The following is a 20,142-nucleotide window of genomic DNA, read 5'->3' on the forward strand; positions in this document are numbered from 1 at the left end:
GATGTGATGGGACCAGTTGCCATGATCTTAGTTTTAATCATGTTGAGTTTTAAGCCAACTTTTTCACTCTCCTCTTTCACCCTCAGCAAGAGGTTCTTTAGTTCCTCTTCACTTCCTGCCATTAGAATGGTAGTGTCTGCATATCTGAGGTTATCGATATTTCTCCTGGCAATCTTGATTCCAACTTGTGATTCTTCTAGCCTGGCATTTCACATGATGTACTCTGCATATAAGTTAAATAATCAGAGTTATAATATGCAGCCTTGCTGTACTCCTTTCTCAATTTTGAACCGGTATTCTCTGATTCTAACTGTTGCTTCTTGACCTGCATTCAAGTTTCTCAGGAGACAGGTGAGGTGGTCTGGTATTCCCATCTCTTGAAGAATTTTCCAGAGTTTATTGTGATCCACAGAGTCAAAGGTTTTAGTGTAGTCAATGAAGCCAAAGTAGATGTTTTTCTGGAATTCTGTTGCTTTCTCTAAGTTCCAGTAAATGTTGGCAATTTGATCTTGGTTCCTCTACCTTTTCTAAATCCAGTGTGTACATCTGGAGTTCTCTGTTCACATACTGCTGAAGCCTAGCTTGAAGAATTTTGAGCATAACCTTGCTATCATGTTGCTGCTGCTGCTGCTGCTAAGTTGCTTCAATCGTGTCAGACTCTGTGCGACCCCATAGACGGCAGCCCACCAGGCTCCCCCGTCCCTGGGATTCTCCAGGCAAGAACACTGGAGTGGGTTGCCATTTCCTTGTCCAATGCAGGAAAGTGAAAAGTGAAAGTGAAGTCGCTCAGTCGTGTCCGACACATAGAGACCCCATGGACTGCAGCCTACCAGGCTCCTCCGTCCATGGGATTTTCCAGGCGAGAATACTGAGCGCAATTGTATGGTAGTTTGAACATTCTTTGGCGTTGGAATGAAAACTGATCTTTTCCAGTCCTGTGGCCACTGTTGAATTTTCCAAATTTGCTGACATCTTGAGTCCAACACTTTAACAGCATCATCTTTTAGGATTTGAAATAGCACAGCTGGAATTCCATCACCTCGACTAGCTTTGTCTATAGTAATGTTTCCTAAGGCCCACTTGACTTCACACTCCCAGAAGTCCAGCTCTCGGTGAGTGACCACATCATTGTGGTTATCCCAGTCATTAAGACCTTTTTTGTATAGTTCTGTGTATTCTTGCCTCCTCTTCATCTCTTCTGCTTCTGTTAGGTCTTTACTGTTTCTGTCCTTCATCATGCCCATCCTTGCATGAAAAGTTGGCTTGATATCTCTAATTTTCTTGAAGAGATCTCTAGTCTTTCCCATTCTATTGTTCTGCTCTATTTCTTTGCATTGTTCATTTAAGAAGACCTTATCTCTCCCTGCTATTCTCTGTAACTTTGCATTCAGTTGAGTTTATCTGTCCCTTTGTCCCTTGCTTTTTTGTGTCTCTTCTTTCAGTCATTTATAAAGCCTCCCCAGACAACCACTTTGCCTTCCTGCATTTCTTTTTCTTTGGGATACTTTTGGTCACTGCCTCAAGTACATGTTCCGAACCTCTGTTCATAGTTCTTCAGGCACTCTGTCTATCAGATCGAATCCCTTGAAACTATTCGTCACCTCCACTTTATAATCCTAAGGGATTTGATTTAGCTCATACCTGAATGACCTAGTGGTGTTTCCTACTTTCTTCAATTCAAGTCTGAATTTTGCAACAGGGAGCTCATGATCTGAGCCACAGTCAGCTCCTGGTCTTGTTTTTGCTGACTATATAGAGCTTATCCATCTTTGGCTGCAAAGAATATAATCAATCTGATTTTAGTATTGAGCATCGGTGATGTCCATGTGTAGAGTCATCTCTTGTGTTGTTGGAAAAGGGTGTTTGCTATGACCAGTGTGTTCTCTTGACAAAACTCTGTTAGCTTTTGCCCTGCTCCATTTTGTACTCCAAGGCCAACTGAAAGTGAAAGTATTAGTAGCTCAGTTGTGTCCAACTCTTTATGACCCCATGGACCATTATAACGCCCACCAAGCTCCCCTGTGCATGGAATTCTACAGGCAAGAAAACTGAAGTGGGTAGCCATACCCTTCTCAAGGGGATCTTCCCCACCCAGGACTCCTGCATTAAGGGCAGATTCTTTACCATCTGAGCAACCAGGGAAGCCACTCTGAGGCCACACTTACCTGTTATTCCCAGTATCTCTTGAATTCCTACTTTTACATTCCAATTCCCTATGATAAAAAGAACATCTTTTTTGGTGTTAGTTCTAGAAGTTCTCGTAGGTCTTCATAGAACCTGTCGACTTCAGCTTCTTTGGTGTCAGTGGTTGGGGCATAGACTTGGATTACCGTGATATTGAATGGTTTGCCTTGGAAACAAACAGGCATCATTCTGTCGTTTTTGAGGTTGCCCCCAAGTACTGCATTTTGAACTCTTCTATTGACTATGAGGGTTACGTACTTCTTTTCTTCTAAGGGATTCTCGCCCACAGTAGTAGATATAATGATTATCTGAATTAAATTCGCCCATTCCCATGCATTTTAGGTCACTGATTCCTAAGATGTCGATGTTCAGTCTTGCTGTCTCCTGCCGTCTTGACATCCAGTTTACCTTGATTCATGGACCTAACATTCCAGGTTCATATGCAATATTGTTCTTTACAGCATCAGACTTTACTTTCACCACCAGACACATCCACAACTGAGTGTCGTTTCCACTTTGGCCCAGTCGCTGCATTCCTTCTGGAGCAATTAGTAATTGCCCTCCACTCTTCCCCAGTAGCATACTGGACACCTTCGACCTAGGAAGCTCATCTTCCAGTGTCATATCTTTTTGCCTATTCATACTGTTCATGAGGTTCTTGCAACAAGAATACTGGAAGGGGTTGCCATTTCCTCCTCCGGTGGACCACATTTTGTCAGAACTCTTCACTATGACCCGTCCATCCTGGGTGGCCCTGCACAGCATGTCTCAGCTTCACTGAGTTATACAAGCCCCTTCACCATGACAAGCCTGTGATACATGAAAGGGTTGGGAGGATGAGAAAGTTATTCTGTACAGAGAAAGAATTCTGAAGTATGTTTCCTACATATTTAGGAGAATTTTTAATATTGTTATGGTCTAGAGCAAACAGTAGCCCATAGGCTAACTTTAGACGGCAGGCATGTTTTATCTCACTTGTTCTCTCTCTCTCTTGGAATTGACCAAGAAAGTGGGCAATTAAATTACACACACACACACACATTCGTGTATGTGTAATTTAATTGGCCCCCATTTTTATATCAGCAGGTGGCACATGAATATTTAGACTTCTGACTTGTCTTAAAATATTGGAGAGCTGGTGCATCTCTCTATGAACAATCATCTGAAACCAAGCATCCAGTATTTCTTCGAGATGAGTCTAGCTCATCACAGCTCCTATACACCATGTTGACCCATTTGCATCACTGGCTGCGGCACCAGTGTATGTTTTCAACCTTGATCTAAGATATAAGGTATATGGGTGCAAGAGTGACTGAGGAGGAGAGGCAAGAAAAATCTGCAGAGGGCAGATAATGCAAGCTTTGTGCGACAGGCTTAATGTCTTTGTCCTAAAGGGAGGGATCCAGAGGCTATAGAGGTAGATAGCAGATAGGGAAATAAAAAAATAAAAAATAAAATAATTTTATTGAAGTATATCTGTTATACCATAATCTGTACATTTGTAACATATATTACGATTTGATGAGCTTGGACATACACATATGCTGGTGAAACCATCACCACAACATCAAAGTAATACACATTTTCATCACCTCCAAAAATTTCCTTGTGTCCTTTTGTGTGTGTGTGTGTGTAAGAACACCTAAAATGAGATCTACCCTTTCAACAAAATTTGAAATGTATAATGTGGTCTTGTTCATTATAGGGCAATATCTTATAAGTAGAACCGATTGGAATTCAGGAAAAGAAGACAGCATACAAATAACTGAAGTCTAGGCAACACTGACCCATTAGTTGAGAAGCTGAAAGGTTTTGGGGGGGAAGATGACAATTTTAGTTTATTGGTTTTGAGATGCCTGTAGATACCCAAGTGGAGGTATCCAATAAGCCATTGGAATAGTGGAACTGGAACTCAGGAGAACTAGACTAGAAATCTAATTTAGTAATTGAGCTTCCCTTTTACCCACGGTAGCTTAGATAATTTGTCCAACCCTCAAGCTGAGCTGAAGAGAACTAAAAAATGGTAGATGAAATGCTTTTGAAAATCAACAGTCTAGGAAGACAGTGAGAGCATGAAAGGATAGGAAAGCAGGAGACCAGCAGTAGGAGGTCTTTTCCCCCTGGAGTCATTTCCTGATCCAAAATTGGTGGCAGAAAATACGCTACATGAGGCAAGTGAGACAAAAGTTGGAGTCCAAATGTCCCCAAAGATGATCACCCGGGGAAACCATCTTCCTATTGAGGGTTAGGATCCTGAAAGGCTGCACTCTTAGGGGAAACCCAGGAGTAGGGGAAACCAGAAGTAAACAGAAAATCCAGTCTTGAAATAGTCAAAAGCCCAAAATTAAGAACCAATTGATGGGTTTAAGAGCAAGTTAGACTCAAGTGAGGAGTAAGTAATGAATTGGAAGAAAGCATAGCAGATACCACTCAGAACGAAGCATGGACAAAAAGGAATGAAAAATATAAAAGAGGAGGTTAGAGGGAAAAAAAGAGGAGGTTGCAGACATAAAACATATCATGAGAAAGTCTGGCTGTCCTTTATTTGGAGCCAAGGAGGGAGGGAAATAATAGGGTAGAAGCAATATTTAAAGAGACGGTGGCCGAGAAGCTTAAAAAAATATATACATCAAGCCACAGATTCAAGAAGCTCAACAAACCTCAAGATTAAAAAGAATAATCCATACCTGGAACCATCAGAGTGAAACTGCAGGAAATGAAAGATTTGTCTCTCAGTCGTGTCTGACTCCTTGTGACCCCATAGACTGCTGCACACCAGGCTTCCCTGTTCTTCACTGTCTCATGTAGTTTGCTCAAACTCATGTTCCTTGAATCAATGATGCTATCCAACCATCTCATCCTCTGTCCCCACCTTCTCCTTCTGCCTTTAATCTTCCCCAGCATCAGGGTCTTTTCCAATGAGTCGACTCATGTCCGACTCTTTGCGACTCCATGGACTGCAAACTCCAAGCTTCCTAGTCCTTCACTGATTATGGTATTAGGATCATAATTAAGTCCATTAGTGAGTACCTGGCATCACTTATTTGTCATTGAAAATATTTACTATATAATACAATTTGCTGGATGTGAGAGTGTAATTGAAAAAGTCTTTGTCTTACTTTTAAATCTAAACCAAATTAGTTGGTGTGTGACACTGTGATTGTTGTTCAGTTGCTAACTCATGTCCAACTCTTCGCAACCCCATGAACTGCAGCACTCCAGGCTTCCCTGTCCTTCACTGTCTCCTGCTCAAATTCATGTCCATTGAGTCAGTGATGCTATCTGACCACCTCATCCTTTGCTTCCCTCTTCTCCTTTTGCCTTCAATCTTTCCCAGCATCAGGGACTTTTCCAATGAGTCTGATCTCCACAGCAGGAGGCTAAAATATTGGAACTTCAACTTCAGTTTCAGTCGTTCCAATGACTATTCAACATTAATTTCCTTTAGGATTGACTGGCTTGATCCCCTTGCAGTCCAAATGGACTCTCGAGTCTTCTCCAGTAGCACAATTTGAAAGCATCTATTCTTTGGTGCTCAGCCTTCTTTATGATCCAACTGTTAAATTCGTATGACTACTGGAAAAACCATAGGTTTGGCTGTAGGGACCTTTGTCAGCAAAGTGATGTCTCTGGTTTTTAAAATGCTGTCTGGGTTTGTCATAGCTTCCCTTCCAAGAAGCAAGTGTCTTTTAATTTCATAACTGCAGTCACCATCCCCAGTCATTTTGGAGCCCAAGAAAATAAAATCTGCCACTGTTTCCACTTTTTCCCCATCTATTGGCCATGAAATGATGGGGCCAGATGCCATGATCTTTGTTTTTTGAATGTTGAGTTTTAAGCCAGCTTTTTCACTCTCCTCTTTCACCTTCATCTAGAGGCTCTTTAGTTCCTCTTCATTTTCTGCCATTAGAGTGGGGTCATTTGCATATCTGAGGTTATTGATATTTATCCGGGCATTCTTTAAAATCTTTAAAGACAATCAGAAAAAAGAGGATTCCTTACTCTCAGAAGAGCAATCATTTGACTAACAATTCGTTTTTCATAGCAAAAATGGAAGCCATAAATAGTAAAATAATATTGTAAATGTGCTGAAAGAAAATGACTTCCAATTTAGAATTACATATCTAGAGAAAATGTCCTTCAAAAACAAAGGTGAAATAAAGATGTATTCAGAGAAGCTGAAAACAAGAAAGTTAGCCACCAGCAGAAGGGCACTAATTCTCAAGAAGGAGTATTATTCCATAGTGTGGATACAGGAAGGATTAAAGAGCTTTAAAAATGGTAAATCTCACTGACCATTGTCTTAGTAAGCATCAATGTCCTATGGGATTGAAAATATATATGGAATTTAAATTCTGTAAGCATATATACCTACATTTACCCAATAGAAACAATTGAATCACAAGAATCTTGTACAAAAATGGTCATAGCAGCTTTATTCATAAAGGCTTCAAACTGGAAACAACCCAAATGTATTAGCCCATGTCTCAGCCAGTCAGAGGTCCCGTATTCAACACAGGAGAATGGATAAACAAACTGTGGAGTATTTATGCAATGGAATGTGACTCATAATAAAAGGGAACAAACTGCTGACAGACGCAAAACTTCAGAAGAATTTTGAAATGGGTCAAGCAAAAGAAGCTAGACAAAAAAAGGGTACATAGGATGTGAGCCCTTTTATGTGAACAACAGACAAAAGTAATCTCTGATAATAGAAATTAGAATAGCGATTGCCTCTAGGAGAAGGGCAAAGGGGTATCAGCGAATTTTTTGAGGTGATAAAAATATTTTTTGTTAATCTGTGTGGTGGATACCTGGGCAAAACATATTACTCAAAATTAATCAAGCTGTAGACTTAAGATCTGTGCACTCTGCTGTAGTAAATAATCCACCAATATAGTACTTAAAGGAGTTATACAACAATATATACAATCCTGGAGGGAGTGATGGTGGTAAACGGAATTAAATTATTCTTGCATTTTTCTCGAGGAGGGAAAAGATTTTTATAAAATTAGACTTTGACAGTCGAGGAGGCGCGTCATAATTTTTAGGGTAACCGCTAGAAATGTAGAAAAAGAGTGGGAACTCTAAATTGACAGAAGCAGGGAAGGAATAATAAACAGTAATTAATGCAAAAGAAAGCAAGGAGGATAAACAGGATTATCAGATCAGATTAGTCGCTCAGTCGTGTCCGACTCTTTGCGACCCCATGAATCGCAGTACTCCAGGCCTCCCTGTCCATCACCAACTCCCGGAGTACACTCAGACTCATGTCCATTGAGTCAGTGATGCCATCCAGCCATCTCATCCTCTGTCGTCCCCTTCTCCTCCTGCCCCCAATCCCTCCCAGCATCAGAGTCTTTTCCCATGAGTCAGCTCTTCGCATGAGGTGGCCAAAGTACTGGAGTTTCAGCTTTAGCATCATTCCTTCCAGAGAAATCCCAGGGCTGATCTCCTTCAGAATGGACTGGTTGGATTTCTTTGCAGTCCAAGGGACTCTCAAGAGTCTTCTCCAACACCACAGTTCAAAAGCATCAATTCTTCGGCGCTCAGCCTTCTTCACAGTCCAACTCTCACATCCATACATGACCACAGGAAAAACCATAGCCTTGACTAGATGGACCTTTGTTGGCAAAGTAATGTCTCTGCTTTTCAATATGCTATCTAGGTTGTCATAACTTTCCTTCCAAGGAGTAAGTGTCTTTTAATTTCATGGCTGCAGTCACCATCTGCAGTGATTTTGGAGCCCAGAAAAATAAAGTCTGACACTGTTTCCACTGTTTCCCCATCTATTTCCCATGAAGTGATGGGACCGGATGCCATGATCTTCGTTTTCTGAATATTGAGCTTTAAGCCAACTTTTTCACTCTCCATTTTTACCTTCATCAAGAGACTTTTTAGTTCCTCTTCACTTTCAAGAAGAGATAAGAAAGTCTTCTTCAGCGATCAATGCAAAGAAATAGAGGAAAACAACAGAATGGGAAAGACTAGAGATCTCTTCAAGAAAATCAGAGATACCAAAGGAACATTTCATGCAAAGATGGGCTCGATAAAGGACAGAAATGGTATGGACCTAACAGAAGCAGAAGATATTAAGAAGAGATGGCAAGAATACACAGAAGAACTGTACAAAAAAGATCTTCACGACCCAGATAATCATGATGGTGGGATCACTGACCTAGAGGCCAGACATCCTGGAATGTGAAGTCAAGTGGGCCTTAGAAAGCATCACTGCGAACAAAGCTAATGGAGGTGATAGAATTCCAGTTGAGCTATTCCAAATCCTGAAAGATGATGCTGTGAAAGTGCTGCACTCAATATGCCAGCAAATTTGGAAAACTCAGCAGGGGCCACAGGACTGGAAAAGGTCAGTTTTCATTCCAATCCCAAAGAAAGACAATGCCAAAGAATGCTCAAACTACCGCACAATTGTACTCATCTCACACGCTAGTAAAGTCATGCTTAAAATTCTCCAAGCCAGGCTTCAGCAATATGTGAACCGTGAACTGCCTGATGTTCAAGCTGGTTTTCGAAAAGGCAGAGGAACCAGAGATCAAATTGCCAACATCCGCTGGATCATGGAAAAAGCAAGAGAGTTCCAGAAAAACATCTATTTCTGCTTTATTGACTATGCCAAAGCCTTTGACTGTGTGGATCACAATAAACTGTGGAAAATTATGAAATAGATGGGAATACCAGACCACCTGACCTGCCTCTTGAGAAACCTATATGCAGGTCAGGAAGCAACAGAACTGGACATGGAACAACAGACTGGTTCCAAATAGGAAAAACAGGATTATAGGAAGGACAAAAAGCACATAGTAATATGAGTTGATGTAAATGCAACCACAGTATATCCATATACGTGGCTGTGAAACTTTGCATAAAGGTGGAATCCACCAGAGAGGTTGTAGAAAGGGGAAAGGAGAACAAACGACAAAAAGTGGCAGAGGGCTGGTCCTTCTCTCCTGTCGCTTCCCTTGCCCTCCTTTTCTGAGCTCTCTTTCCAAAGGCTGTCTCAGTTTCCCTTCTAGTCCCTCACCATCAGTACTTTCCCTCTCTGAGTCAATCAACATACATATTCATATCCGTTTCTTCTGCCTCAAGAGCCTCTGTGAACCACATCCAGACATGTAGTGTTCACAGTCACCCAAAATCCCTTCCTACATGATTTCGCTTGCCTTTTCCATTTCACTCGCTGATGGCAAAAACAGCTTTTAAAGGCTGCATTTTTGAGGGAGAAAAAAGTAGGATTTTGGTAGTTACATTCACTGAAGAGATTTAAAACAGAAAAACTGTCCCAGGAGAAAAAAAGAAAAACATCACTAGCAGAGGATGGTTTCGATCCATCGACCTCTGGGTTATGGGCCCAGCACGCTTCCGCTGCGCCACTCTGCTGTGGCAGTTCTTTGTCTCCCAAGAATCATATAGAAAGGTCTCTGAATGCCAGCCATCCTAACTTCTTTACACAGCGCTCTCTAGTGTCTGCAAAAGGGAGTTAACGTCTAACCCGTTCTTATTGGCTAGTTACTGACATAGCAGGCCCTTTTCATTGGCTCAATAAACCGGTTTGCCAAAGCAAACCAATAGGCACAAACAGCGGGAGTACGGCGGGAGCCAATCGCGCTGGAGTTTATTGGGACACGCCGGCAAGCTGCCTCTCCAGTTGTCGGCTCCCCAGAGGAAAGGGGCGGTTGGTGTGGAAAGGGGCGGTTGGTGTGGCCTCCATTGTTCGGGATCTAGGACGCCATGAGGTAAGGGTTGTGGGGTGCTCTGGAGACGTTTCAGGTATTCGACCGAAAACTTTAGGAAGTTGGCCCGAAAGGAGTCGGCGGACTGGAAAGGGCCATGTACTTGGGGGTTGCACGGAAACCTGAGAACTCCGGGTCTAAGAGAGGGGGAGGTCGGGGGCAACGGAGGCGGGGAAACTTGGCCGGGGATGGGGGGTGGGGCCCAGGAGTCAGAGGCGGTTTCACTATTCGCTCTCTGGGGGTTTCAGATGAGAGGGTGTTCTCAGGTTCCAGGAGGAGCACCCCCACACCTCCGGTTTAGACTGAGACGGCTGGAACGTGTCTCATTCATCCTCAATGCCAGGCGCTTGACATGCACGATACGCCTTATAGATGCTTTTACTACATAAACGAATAAATAAGCAGTCACATTAGTCTCTGAAGTATTAGGGTTGGCGGGGCCCGGCGATTATGGGGTGTTTCTTGTAGGGCTCTCTGAGCCTCGTCAGTATTTAATGTGGTTTAATGTGATTCAGTTATCCAGTCATGGGGAGTGAGGCTGGACATTTGGAAGGTGTAGAAGTGTAAGTGAGAATGGGATCCTTTGGCTTCCAAAGGGAAGTGCAGAGCGATAGAGGTAGGTTAACTTGAAACCATACGGCCGGTATCGAGGAGATTGCTTCAACGAGGTGAAAAGAAAGTTAAAATATGTTAATAATGCATTTCTAGGGGTGACAGAGGCCGAGGTCGTGGCGGGCGCTTTGGTTCCAGAGGAGGCCCAGGAGGAGGGTGAGTGCCAGTTTTTAGCGTCTGTGCCCGTTGGTTTCCGTTTCAGTCATCTATAGTTCGGAGTGGAGTAATCTTACCTGCCTTGTTGAGATCCAGCTGTAATTTAGAAGTATTCTTCTCATGCGCTCTTGATAAATGAGTTTGGCCCCATTATGTGAAGTCAGTTTGATTTATGTGGTGAGTAATCTGGATTGTTTTTCCGCTTTTTAGGTTCAGGCCCTTTGTGCCACATATTCCGTTTGACTTCTATTTGGTGAGTACCTTGGCCACTATTCAATTGTTGTTTCTTGGAACCTGGCGTCTCCCTGTTAATGAAGTCGTATGGTAGTTGGAGTAGAAAATGGGAGGTTTTGAGTCATCTGTGTTGCTTTGCATACAAAAACAGTGTAACCTGGGTGAGGAAGATAGTTCCTTCATACAATTGACAGTAACATGATTATAATCTTTGTTCTGAACAGTTAATTGTATCACTGCCTTCAGATCAGATCAGATCAGATCAGTTGCTCAGTCGTGTCTGACTCTTTGCCACCCCATGAATCGCAGCACGCCAGGCCTCCCTGTCCATCACCAACTCCCGGAGTTCACTCAGACTCACGTCCATCGAGTCAGTGATGGCTTCCAGCCATCTCATCCTCTGTCATCCCCTTCTCCTCCTGCCCCCAATCCCTCCCAGCATCAGAGTCTTTTCCAATGAGTCAACTCTTCGCATGAGGTGGCCAAAGTACTGGAGTTTCAGCTTTAGTATCATTCCTTCCAAAGAAATCCCAGGGCTGATCTCCTTCAGAATGGATTAGTTGGATCTCCTTGCAGTCCAAGGGACTCTCAAGAGTCTTCTCCAACACCACAGTTCAAAAGCATCAATTCTTCGGCGCTCAGCCTTCTTCACAGTCCAACTCTCACATCCATACATGACCACAGGAAAAACCATAGCCTTGACTAGACGAACCTTTGTTGGCAAAGTAATGTCTCTGCTTTTGAATATGCTATCTAGGTTGGTCATAACTTTCCTTCCAAGGAGTAAGTGTCTTTTAATTTCATGGCTGCAGTCACCATCTGCAGTGATTTTGGAGCCCAGAAAAATAAAGTCTGACACTGTTTCCACTGTTTCCCCATCTATTTCCCATGAAGTGATGGGACCGGATGCCATGATCTTCGTTTTCTGAATGTTGAGCTTTAAGCCAACTTTTTCACTCTCCACTTTCACTTTCATCAAGAGGCTTTTGAGTTCCTCTTCACTTTCTGCCATAAGGGTGCTGTCATCTGCATATCTGAGGTTATTGATATTTCTCCCGGCAATCTTGATTCCAGCTTGTGTTTCTTCCAGTCCAGCGTTTCTCATGATGTACTCTGCATAGAAGTTAAATAAACAGGGTGACAATATACAGCCTTGACGTACTCCTTTTCCTATTTGGAACCAGTCTGTTGTTCCATGTCCAGTTCTAACTGTTGCTTCCTGACCTGCATATAGGTTTCTCAAGAGGCAGGTCAGGTGGTCTGGTATTCCCATCTATTTCATAATTTTCCACAGTTTATTGTGATCCACACAGTCAAAGGCTTTGGTATAGTCAGTAAAGCAGAAATAGATGTTTTTCTGGAACTCTCTTGCTTTTTCCATGATCCAGCGGATGTTGGCAATTTGATCTCTGGTTCCTCTGCCTTTTCGAAAACCAGCTTGAACATCAGGCAGTTCACGGTTCACATATTGCTGAAGCCTGGCTTGGAGAATTTTAAGCATGACTTTACTAGCGTGTGAGATGAGTACAATTGTGCGGTAGTTTGAGCATTCTTTGGCATTGTCTTTCTTTGGGATTGGAATGAAAACTGACCTTTTCCAGTCCTGTGGCCCCTGCTGAGTTTTCCAAATTTGCTGGCATATTGAGTGCAGCACTTTCACAGCATCATCTTTCAGGATTTGGAATAGCTCAACTGGAATTCTATCACCTCCATTAGCTTTGTTCGCAGTGATGCTTTCTAAGGCCCACTTGACTTCACATTCCAGGATGTCTGGCCTCTAGGTCAGTGATCCCACCATCATGATTATCTGGGTCGTGAAGACCTTTTTTGTACAGTTCTTCTGTGTATTCTTGCCATCTCTTCTTAATATCTTCTGCTTCTGTTAGGTCCATACCATTTCTGTCCTTTATCGAGCCCATCTTTGCATGAAATGTTCCTTTGGTATCTCTGATTTTCTTGAAGAGATCTCTAGTCTTTCCCATTCTGTTGTTTTCCTCTATTTCTTTGCATTGATCTCCAAAGAAGGCTTTCTTATCTCTTCTTGCTATTCTTTGGAACTCTGCATTCAGATGTTTATATCTTTCCTTTTCTCCTTTGCTTTTCGCTTCTCTTCACAGCTATTTGTAAGGCCTCCCCAGACAGCCATTTTGCTTTTTTGCATTTCTTTCCCATGGGGATGGTCTTGATCCCTGTCTCCTGTACAGTGTCACGAACCTCATTCCAGAGTTCATCAGGCACTCTATCTGTCAGATCTAGGCCCTTAAATCTATTTCTCACTTCCACTGTATAATCATAAGGGATTTGATTTAGGTCATACCTGAATGGTCTAGTGGTTTTCCCTACTTTCTTCAATTTAAGTCTGAATTTGGCAATAAGGAGTTCATGGTCTGAGCCACAGTCAGCTCCTGGTCTTGTTTTTGCTGACTGTATAGAGCTTTTCCATCTTTGGCTGCAAAGAATATAATCAATCTGATTTCGGTGTTGACCATCTGGTGATGTCCATGTATAGAGTCTTCTCTTGTGTTGTTGGAAGAGGGTGTCTGTTATGACCAGTGCATTTTCTTGGCAAAACTCTATTAGTCTTTGCCCTGTTTCATTCCGTATTCCAAGGCCAAATTTGCCTGTTATTCCAGGTGTTTCTTGACTTCCTACTTTTGCATTCCAGTCCCTTATAATGAAAAGGATATCTTTTTTGGGTGTTAGTTCTAAAAGGTCTTGTAGGTCTTCATAGAACCGTTCAACTTCAGCTTCTTCAGCGTTACTGGTTGGGGCATAGACTTGGATTACTGTGATATTGAATGGTTTGCCTTGGAAACGAACAGAGACCATTCTGTCGTTTTTGAGATTGCATCCAAGTACTGCATTTCGGACTCTTTTGTTGACCATGATGGCTACTCCATTTCTTCTGAGGGATTCCTGCCTGCAGTAGTAGATATAATGGTCATCTGAGTTGAATTCACCCATTCCAGTCCATTTGAGTTTGCTGATTCCTAGAATGTCGACATTCACTCTTGCCATCTCTTGTTTGACCACTTCCAATTTGCCTTGATTCATGGACCTGACATTCCAGGTTCCTATGCAATATTGCTCTTTACAGCATCGGACCTTGCCTCTATCACCAGTCACATCCACAGCTGGGTATTCTTTCTGCTTTGGCTCCATCCCTTCATTCTTTCTGGAGTTATTTCTCCAGTGATCTCCAGTAGCATATTGGGCACCTACTGACCTGGGGAGTTTCTCTTTCAGTATCCTATCATTTTGCCTTTTCATACTGTTCATGGGGTTCTCAAGGCAAAGAATACTGAAGTGGCTTGCCATTCCCTTCTCCAGTGGACCACATTCTGTCAAATCTCTCCACCATGACCCGCCTGTCTTGGGTTGCCCCACAGGCATGGCTTAGTTTCATTGAGTTAGACAAGGCTGTGGTCCTAGTGTGATTAGATTGACTAGTTTTCTGTGAGTATGGTTTCAGTGTGTTTGCCCTCTGATGCCCTCTTGCAACACCTACCGTCTTACTTGGGTTTCTCTTACCTTGGGCGTGGGGTATCTCTTCATGGCTGCTCCAGCAAAGCGCAGCCATTACTCCTTACCTTGGACGAGGGGTATCTCCTCATCTGTTAATATTAGGGTCCTGAGAGCATAAGTGTTGTACAGTTGTCTCTTTTTTTGTGTTGTGGCAACAGAAAAATCTGCTGTATATTATTTTTGGTAAGTAGTATATAGTAGTTTATTTCTTGTTTAGTGTGAAATGGCTTTTCCCCGGGTCAAGCCAGCACCTGATGAAACTTCCTTCAGTGAGGCCTTGCTGAAGAGGAATCAGGACCTTGCTCCTAATTCTGCTGAACAGGTATATTCTGTTGGTTTTCTTCCTGAGATTTCATGAAGGAAGCTAGAGAAGTAAATAGCTACTTGGTGAGGCTACTGTTATCAGAGCCTGAACTCCATCACAGGTTTAATTATTCTTATTTTTCATTGTGGGTAAAGGGAGAGCATCAGGTAAATGTATAAACAGATTACATGTGCATTCATATTATTATTGGGGAATCTATCTTTGGGATCAAAAAGTTTTCTCTTCTGGCATATTCAAGGCTGGGAGGGTCAGGGTGCTCTCAGAATCCGGTGTAGGTGTTGATTCATCTCCTATTGAAGGAATTGGGGGAAATAGTCAAACTTGATGAAAAGTTGTTTGGTATTTCACCTGAGGGTATTTTTGTTTCCTGCTATCTTTCAGGCCTCTATCCTTTCCCTGGTTACAAAAATAAACAATGTGATTGACAATTTGATTGTGGCTCCAGGGACATTTGAAGTGGTGAGTTTTTGAAGATTTAGTCCTAGGAAAGGGAAGCCATGGTGTGTGAAAGTTTCCTTGGTTCCTGTTGCTTGATTCTTCAGATGCTTATTCAAAGCCACTCTTGGAATGGGAAAGTACAGTGGAATTCCTCTGTAGTGCTGGTCTTGGGGACCAGACTATCAGCTGGCCGTAATGAATCAGGCTTTTCATTGCTCATGTTGGCATATGATTTGAACTCTGCTACTTCCAAATCTGGGTAATAAGCTTCTCACTTCTAAGTTTTGTTTTTTCTTTCTTAAATCCCTTTTCCAACAGCAAATTGAAGAAGTCCGACAAGTCGGATCGTATAAAAAGGGAACGATGACTACAGGACACAATGTGGCTGACCTGGTGGTGATCCTCAAGATTTTGCCAACACGTGAGTGTGCCTCTCTCTGGCCACAGCAGCAGAACATGGCAGTTGGATTCGAGGCATCTAAATGTGTGCTGTATGTGAAAGAATCTGTGACCAGTTACTGCAGAACAGACTTTGCTCCCCAGGGGCATTTGGGAGTGTCTGGAGATACTTGAGGCTAACGTCTTCAAGCAGAGGCCAAGGTTGCTGCTAAGCATCCTGCAGTGGACAAGACAGACCCTACCTCCCAACCCCAAACAAAGAATTATCCAGGCCAAAATGGCATTAGTCCCACTGATAAAAATCCCTACTGTGGAAAAAAAAGTGTGTGTAAAGGAGGAGGTGTCGCCGAGCCTTCAGTTTCTCTGTTTTTACAAACTTCTCCTTGCAAAAGTGTGTATGCAGTTGCTTGTTGTTGCTCCACAGGAATCAGAGTGCAAAGTAGCTTTGAGACTTATAGAAAGTCGACTAAAATAATTATAATCTTCGTTATCTCTTTCTCTCAATCTAGTGGAAGCTGTTGCTGCACTAGGAAACAAGGTCGTGGAGAGCCTAAGAGCACAGGATCCTTCTGAAGGTTTGAGTTTGTTGCTGAACATGTAATACAGTGGTCATAGAAGCCAGGTTTATAATTATAAGTACATTTTAACAAAGTTAGGTCAGGCTAGAAGGAAGAGTGAGTGCAGAGTTTTATGTTGGGGAAGTTTCTAGTGGAGATCACCAGCGTTCAAAATCGAATTGATTTCCCTTACTTTTAAAATTCTGTGTTCTCAATTCTGACTCTGGACTGTTGCTGTTTTTAAAAACTTGGGACTTCCCTAGTGATCCAGTTGTTAAGATTTTACACTACCAATGCAGGGGGCATGGGTTCGATCCCTGGTTGGGGAACTAAGATCTCGTAGCCAAGTAAAAAATAACAGATAGATAGATCTGTTAGGTAAATCAATAGATAAATAAAATATCTATTCCCCATCCTCATCCTGGATTTACCTTTGGTCATCTAATAGAAATGTGAGTGCAACTTCTGATTTTTATTCTTTCAGTTTTGACCATGCTGACCAATGAAACTGGCTTTGAAATCAGCTCTTCTGATGCTACAGTGAAGATTCTCATTACAACAGTGCCACCAAATCTCCGAAAACTGGACCCAGAACTCCACTGTTAGTCCTTTTATTCCATTGCTGTGAAATTGGGGGAAATTCAAAACGTGGTATAAAGTGCTATTGAATTTACTTCATTTGTTGCTATTCCACATGAGACCTTTTGGGGACCCAAGTTTACGCCCAAACTTTGCTATTTTCCTTTGTAATTTGGAAGCAGTTTTATCAGCTTGCTAATGAAATTGTCAGAAACAGCCAGGCCAAGAAAGCAGTTTGAGGACTTAAGAAAAAGGACCAAGGACATATTTATGGAAGGGGTAGCCTTTTGGAGAAAACTGGGGCTCTTTCATGCTTCCACATCTGGTTTAGGGGAGGAACAGTGATTTGGGGATTTGCTGATCTGGGGACATGGGGATTAGTTCAAGGAATTACTGTTATCCTGTCCTCCTCCTGAGTTCTTGGAGTGTGGCAGTGGAATTGAATTGCTGGCTCAGTAATCGGAATGTTTCATCTTGGTGGATGTCATGCTTGTCTTCTAGTGGATATCAAGGTGTTACAGAGTGCCTTAGCAGCCATCCGACATGCCCGCTGGTTTGAGGAAAATGCTTCTCAGTCCACGTGAGTCCCTCCCTATTTGAGTGATCCTAATTACATTCTAATCCTTCTAACTACATTGAACAGCCTGATAACCCAGTCTTATTCTGACAACTGTTTTTGACTGATTGTCTGTTGGATTTTGATTTTTTTTTTACCTGAAGTAATTGGTAGCTCAACTGGTAAAGAATCCGCCTGCAATGCAGGAGACCCCAGTTCGATTCCTGGGTCACAAAGATCCCCTGGAGAAGGGAATGGCTACCCACTCCAGTATTCTAGCCTGGAGAATTCCATGGACTATATGGTCCATGGTGTTGCAAAGAGTCAGACATGAATGAGTGACTTTCACTTCACTTCAAGCAACTTAGGTTGAGGGAAAGAAGGGAATAATTCTGGTAATAGCTTCAGCTCTGTGCCTTAGGTATGGAAGTAAAATCTCCTTGCTTTAATTTTTAAAGGTTATAGGATGCCCATCTTGTACAGTATATCCTTGTAACATTTATACGTAGTAGTTGGTGCCTCTTAATCCCATGGCCCCTGTTGTGCCCCTTCCCCTTCACTCTCCCCGTTTGTAACCACTAGCTTGTTCTCTGTATCTGTGGGTCTGTTTCTGTTTCCTTTTTGTTATATTCACTGATTTGTTTCATCATCTGTTACGGCTTTTAATTCCTGGTGCCTCTTATCTTCAGAGTTAAAGTTCTTATCAGACTGCTGAAGGACCTGAGGATTCGTTTTCCTGGCTTTGAGCCCCTCACTCCTTGGATACTTGACCTACTTGTAAGTAATGAAGGGCAACTGGAATTCCTGATCCACCCTATGAATCAGTAGTTAGTCTGAAACCTACCATAAAATGAAACTTGGTACAGATAAAAAGAAATCTTGGAGGAATGGAGGGACCAAAAAAAAAAAAAAGGAAATCTCATTAGTGGACAAGTAATCCAATAAAGATTCGATGTTTATTATTTCTTGGGCTTTTGGAGTATTCAATTAAATGGGTAGTTATTACTGCTCCTTTATCTTTTTCATTACTGTTATTAATGTAAAGGAGAGAAATTCCTGAATGAGCAGTCATTTCAAAACTGCTTCTTGAACATGAAAATTTTCTTCATGATGGTTTAAAGTTTTAATTTGTTTGAAGATAGAATTGCCGCTTTGTGGCACACTTACCAGATTTTCTTACAGGGACACTATGCCGTGATGAACAACCCCACCAGACAGCCTTTGGCCCTAAATGTGGCATACAGGTATAGCATGCTGCTTTGGGGTTGGGGTTTGACTGTAAGTTGTCTTGTGTGTTCTAATACCTCTCCATGTTTCAGACGATGCTTGCAGATTCTGGCTGCAGGACTGTTCCTGCCAGGGTCAGTGGGTATCACAGACCCCTGTGAGAGTGGCAACTTCAGAGTACACACAGTCATGACTCTGGAACAGCAGGTATTGGTGCAGCTCTGAAATGGTCCATTTCAAGAGGTCCCCCCTCTTGAATATCCCGTGTCAGAAAGCAAAGGAAATGTGATCTTAGTGGTCAGAGATTTGGGGGTTTTCACAAATTTTGGTTTTGAAATTAAAAGTTTTCTTCATCTGTCATGAAAATAAGAAGGTATTTTGATTCTCCTTGCTAATTTACTCTTACTTTGCTCTCCCTCAGGATATGGTCTGCTACACAGCTCAGACTCTGGTCCGAATCCTCTCACATGGTGGCTTTAGGAAGATCCTTGGCCAGGAGGGTGATGCCAGCTGTGAGTGGCCACTGTGGGGCAGGGGTCCATTATGATGCTCTGTGATCCACAGAGTAACTCCGCTCGGTGGTCTCCATGTTTCCACTGTGTAGGTCATGACTTGCATGTGGGCTGCTTGTCAAGTCACCTTTTTTCTCTTCTAGATCTTGCTTCTGAAATATCTACCTGGGATGGAGTGATAGTGACACCTTCAGAAAAGGCTTATGAGAAGCCACCAGAGAAGAAGGAAGGAGAGGAAGAGGAGGAGAATACAGAAGAGCCACCTCAAGGAGAGGAAGAGGAAAGCATGGAGACTCAGGAGTGACCTCCGTATCTCTTCACCACCCCCTTTCTTACCCAAGGGGAAGGCTGGAGCCTAAACTGACTGCTCCTGGGCTTTATGTGGTGGCATTTCTGAGGGAGTAAGGGAGACAGAAAGGAAGATTTAAAGAAAAACTCTAGGAGTGTCATTCCACTGGGTTCTGAAACTGTCTTAGTATCAGAAGTCTCCCGTTTATGACCTGTGCCATCCATCTACAGTGAAGCAAGATACCAACTTTTCTTCCTAATATTCTAGAATCCCCAGCTCCTGAAACTTCTCTCAGCCAGTACTTTGTTGTTGAAATGTTGTGAACTGTGTTTGGATTTTTTTTTTTTTTTTTCTAAGAAAAAAGATTAAAGTACTTCCTAGTAGGGCTCTTGGTACTGTTTTTCCTTGGCATCTGGCAATCGTTTTGCTTCCATTTACTTTCTGTACTCTTCACTGCAAATGATACTTGAGTTTTTTCACTGTGAATGCTAGATCTAAATTTAAAGCTATATTTGAATTAATGTAGAAGACTCTTGGCCCCACTCCAGTACTCTTGCCTGGAGAATGCCATGGATGGAGGAGCCTGGTAGGCTGCAGTCCATGGGGCCGCTAAGAGTCGGACACGACTGAGCGACTTCACTTTCACTTTTTACTTTCATGTATTGGAGAAGGAAATGGCAACCCACTCCAGTGTTCTTGCCTGGAGAATCCCAGGAACGGGGCAGCCTGGTGGGCTGCCGTCTATGGGGTCACACAGAGTCGGACACGACTGAGGTGACTTAGCAGCAGCAGCAGCAG

At 42.6% G+C, this 20,142-nt stretch overlaps 1 protein-coding gene and 1 non-coding gene across 2 annotated transcripts; one reads left to right on the forward strand and one right to left on the reverse strand.

Annotated features, from left to right (window-relative positions):
* Nucleotides 1-9,510: 9,510 nt before the first annotated feature.
* On the reverse strand, nucleotides 9,511-9,582 carry TRNAM-CAU. Its single transcript has one exon. It is a non-coding gene; the product is annotated as a tRNA-Met (tRNA).
* Nucleotides 9,583-9,802: 220 nt separating this feature from the next.
* On the forward strand, nucleotides 9,803-19,729 carry ILF2 (interleukin enhancer binding factor 2). The gene is made up of 14 exons (XM_006041036.3): nucleotides 9,803-9,938; nucleotides 10,644-10,703; nucleotides 10,914-10,956; nucleotides 14,680-14,784; nucleotides 15,169-15,246; nucleotides 15,544-15,646; nucleotides 16,134-16,199; nucleotides 16,666-16,782; nucleotides 17,262-17,340; nucleotides 18,006-18,093; nucleotides 18,499-18,560; nucleotides 18,636-18,750; nucleotides 18,965-19,055; nucleotides 19,199-19,729. Exons 1-14 carry the CDS (start codon nucleotides 9,934-9,936, stop codon nucleotides 19,357-19,359), a joined length of 1,173 nt encoding a protein of 390 aa, XP_006041098.1. The 5' UTR covers nucleotides 9,803-9,933; the 3' UTR covers nucleotides 19,360-19,729.
* Nucleotides 19,730-20,142: the final 413 nt, after the last annotated feature.

This window comes from Bubalus bubalis, chromosome 6 (genome assembly GCF_019923935.1).
Source record: "Bubalus bubalis isolate 160015118507 breed Murrah chromosome 6, NDDB_SH_1, whole genome shotgun sequence".
NCBI classification, from domain to species: Eukaryota; Metazoa; Chordata; class Mammalia; order Artiodactyla; family Bovidae; genus Bubalus; species Bubalus bubalis.

Excerpts from the sequence above, each read along its gene's own strand:
- ILF2 (XM_006041036.3), top strand. Across the intron at positions 14,785-15,168 it reads CTCCTAATTCTGCTGAACAG|GCCTCTATCCTTTCCCTGGT; the intron begins GTATATTCTGTT and ends GCTATCTTTCAG. Across the intron at positions 18,094-18,498 it reads CTTGGATACTTGACCTACTT|GGACACTATGCCGTGATGAA; the intron begins GTAAGTAATGAA and ends ATTTTCTTACAG.